Raw genomic sequence first — 3500 nt, forward strand, 5'->3', positions numbered from 1 at the left:
TTATAATTAATACCTTTTAGAAATCTACTTTTGTCTGTTATATGTCCTTTAGATTTAGTTAAGATTACAGAGTTCAGAAAATTCCTTCTTTGGTGTGAGTTATGACAGACACATGTCTAACCTTTGCAACTTGTTTTATCAGAGGCCAGTCACCACTACACATTCTGGGACAATATGGCAAAGAGAACGCGGCAGCCATCTTTGATCTCTTCTTAGAGTGCATGCCTGAATATCCTCTGGACAAACCAGATGCAGAAGGTAATACAGGTATGCAGATAAGGTACCTGAATCTCAGCAGCTGTTGAATGTCTCTACCATGGAATCTGGTGTCTGACATCAGAAGTGCTTCAGGTACTCCAGAACCTCATACCTGTGACCAGGCAGGCCTTTATAGTTGTAATTACCGTTATCTGTCTTTTATTCAGTTAACCAGGACCATGCTTCTGTTTGAACAGAAATAAGATATAACCAAGACTCAGGGGCTCCAGGAAATATGCCTCAGTGCCTGTGACATGCTTTGAAGAAGTGGCAAGTTCTACCTAGGTGCCTTTTTGACGAGGATAATAAGCAGGCCTCTCTAGTGTTTCACTTACTTTTTGTGGTTTTGACATGCTTTTGCAATCAGTCTACTTAAACTACTTGCCCATGTTGTAGCTTAAGAGGCATGTAGGAAGAGACTTCATTTCCAGGGTTCTGATTCATGGAGACTTAGTTTCAAGTGTCTCTTTGTGTTATATTTTAGGAAGGTGACTGAATAAATTCTTAGCCTTATACCCATGTCCTCATTTGATATTGGGATTAAGAGCCCTCATTTTACTACATCATTTTGAGTTAAACATTTAATCAAGTGTCAGCTAAAGGGAAGCCAAGGGAGCTGCTGCTAGTTGTAACTGTAGAGAAGAACAGAATAGCTAGATCAGCTGGGGGGTGGTGGCGCACGCCTTTAATGCCAGCACTCGGGAGGCAGAGGCAGGCAGATCTCTGTGAGTTCGAGGCCAGCCTGGGCTACAAAGCGAGTTCCAGGGAAGGCACAAAACTACAGAGAAACCCTGTCTCAAAAATCAAAAAAAAAAAAAAAAAAAAAGATCAGAGCTTAGCTTCCTGCTGGGCCAGCATTTCACAAAGAGAGGCTCCTTTGGATGGAAGAACATTCTAGAACATATTCCCTATACTAATTTTACCTCTCTGTATGTACTGAAATTACAAGTCTTTATATTTAGTTACATGGCAAATAGCTTTGTCTTTAGTGGTAAAAGCAGTGATTTTTGACTGGGGAAGCCAACTGAGAAAACTTCTTTTCCCGTGTTGGATCTCTCTCTACGTTAGTTCTTATCACAGACCCCAACTCTAGTGTCGCCTGGTTTCTGGCTGGACCCTTTTTGGAAGGCATACCAGACTCTGCAGGGAGTGCTCCCTAGCACTTCAAACATGTCTGCAGATGACTAACAGTGTCCTTGCCATCAATGCTCTGCTCTGCCTGCCCTTCGGCAGTGACCAGCTGGACTGCTGGGCAACAGCTTACCTGTGGTTTTGTTTTCCAGTGCTGCTCTTAGCCTACATGAAAGGGAATGCCAACCTGTGCCGTGCCATCGTTCGGTCTGGGGCTCGCCTTGGGGTGAATAATAACCAAGGAGTCAACATTTTCAATTATCAGGTTGCCACTAAGCAGCTTCTGTTTAGATTATTAGGTAAGCAGCATACTTTCTATACTTCTCTACAAGCACAGTTATAATGTTGATGTGTAGAAGTACTGGTGATCTTTAAATCTCTCTTTTTTTGGGGAGGGGGTGGTTTTTTGAGACAGGGTTTCTCTATGTAACCATTCTGGCTGTCCCTGAACTCGCTCTGTAGACCAGGCTGGCCTCAAACTCACAGAGATCCGCCTGCCTCTGCCTTTCCAGTGCTGAGATTACAGGTGTGCGCTGCCACCACCTGGCTCTAAATCTCATAATTTTCTCTGAGATCTGAACCTGCTGCTTCTAGGCACCATGTGAAGCTCTTTCTATGAAAGGGGAAGGGCCTCTTTTCAGAGTGCTTGTTTTGACAGCCCTATTGTTTTCCCATTTCCCCTAAACCTATGAAGCCTATAAGCTCTCAGCTGGTCATACTGACTATGCCTCTTGGCTGGTTTTATTTTTATTTATTTATTTTTGTATGAGTGTTCTGCTTGAATGTATGTATGTGTACCATATGCATGCTTGGTGCCTGTAGAGATCAGAAGAAGGCATCAGGTCCCCAGAACTGGAGTTAAGGGTGGTTGTGAGCTCCAATGTGGTACCAGGAACTAAACCTGGGTCCTTTGCAAGAAAAACAAATGCTCTTAACTACTGAGCCATTTCTCTAGCCCTCAACTCTTGATTCTTTTTTTTTTTTTTTTTTGGAGCTGAGGATTGAACTTGCTAGGCAAGTGCTCTACCACTGAGCTACATCCCCAATCCCAACTCTTGATTCTTACTTGTGTGTTTTTATGCCTTTCTTTTGAGATGGTAGCAAGAATTAGAATGTCCTAAGCTGGGTGTGGTGATGGCAAACATGTATTATCCCAGCAGGAAGTTCAATAGATGAAAGCCAGGGGATGGAGAGACCTGGGTTCTGTTCCCACATGGGAATCCAGTGCTCTCTTCTGGCCTCGAGGGGCAATGCGCACATGGTGTACACACATACATGTAGGCAAAACACCCATATGGATAAAATTAAATTTAATTTCAATTAAAAAGAAGTTGAAAGCCAAGGGCCATCAAATGGCTGTGTGGGTAAAGGTGCTGAGTTTAGCCCCCAGAATCCATGTAAAGGTGAAGGAGGGACTGATTCTACACAGTTGGCTCTTGACGTCCACAGGCAAGCTGTACTTGGATAATACCCCACAGCTCCACCAATAAATAACTTTGAAATCTTTCAAGGCCAGTCTGAGCTACAGAGCAAGTCAGGGGTGACATGTAATGACAGAGAGAGTGACAACAGCACCAAGAAAGGAAGGGGAGGGACAGACAGACATATACTGGAAGCATCACCAGCTACAGTTAGCAGAGTAAGGTCTAGTGTTCTCCAGCACACTAGTGCTGCTATGCTAACCATTCCATATTTTGTAAAGAACTAGGAAAAGGAATTCCTGTGTTTCCAGCACAAGGAATGATAAAGCTTAAAGGAAAGGGAAGGATAATCATCCTGATTTGGTCGTCACATACTGGTACATCATCAGATCTTCATACCATATCCCAGAAATAAAATTTATCAAGTGTCAATTTAAAACTTTTCAGAGGGTCAGCAGGATGGCTCAGCAGGTAAAGTGTGTGCTGCACAAGCCTGATAACCCACATAAAGGTAAGAGAGAGATGACACCAGAGTTGTGCTGATTGTCACACCCACACATTCACCCACCCACCCACCCACCCACATACCCACACACACACTTTATTTTGAAAGATTTTCCTTTCTTTTTCTTTTTAATGGGGCTGGAGAGATGCCTTAGTGCTGGCTGCTCTTTGAAGAAGCAGGTTCAG

The 3500-nt window shown here is 43.4% G+C and overlaps 1 protein-coding gene across 2 annotated transcripts in view; it reads left to right on the top strand.

Annotated features, from left to right (window-relative positions):
• Positions 1–3500, top strand: part of Ankfy1 (ankyrin repeat and FYVE domain containing 1) — a 68459-nt gene that overhangs the window by 59675 nt on the left and 5284 nt on the right. For both annotated transcript variants that reach the window (XM_036197196.1, XM_036197197.1), the window contains exons 22-23: positions 143–267; positions 1542–1688. In XM_036197196.1, the coding sequence (XP_036053089.1) occupies positions 143–267; positions 1542–1688 (272 nt within the window). The remainder of the gene's footprint in view (positions 1–142; positions 268–1541; positions 1689–3500) is intronic.

The sequence above is a fragment of the Onychomys torridus genome, chromosome 8, assembly GCF_903995425.1.
Source record: "Onychomys torridus chromosome 8, mOncTor1.1, whole genome shotgun sequence".
In the NCBI taxonomy this organism is placed as follows: domain Eukaryota; kingdom Metazoa; phylum Chordata; class Mammalia; order Rodentia; family Cricetidae; genus Onychomys; species Onychomys torridus.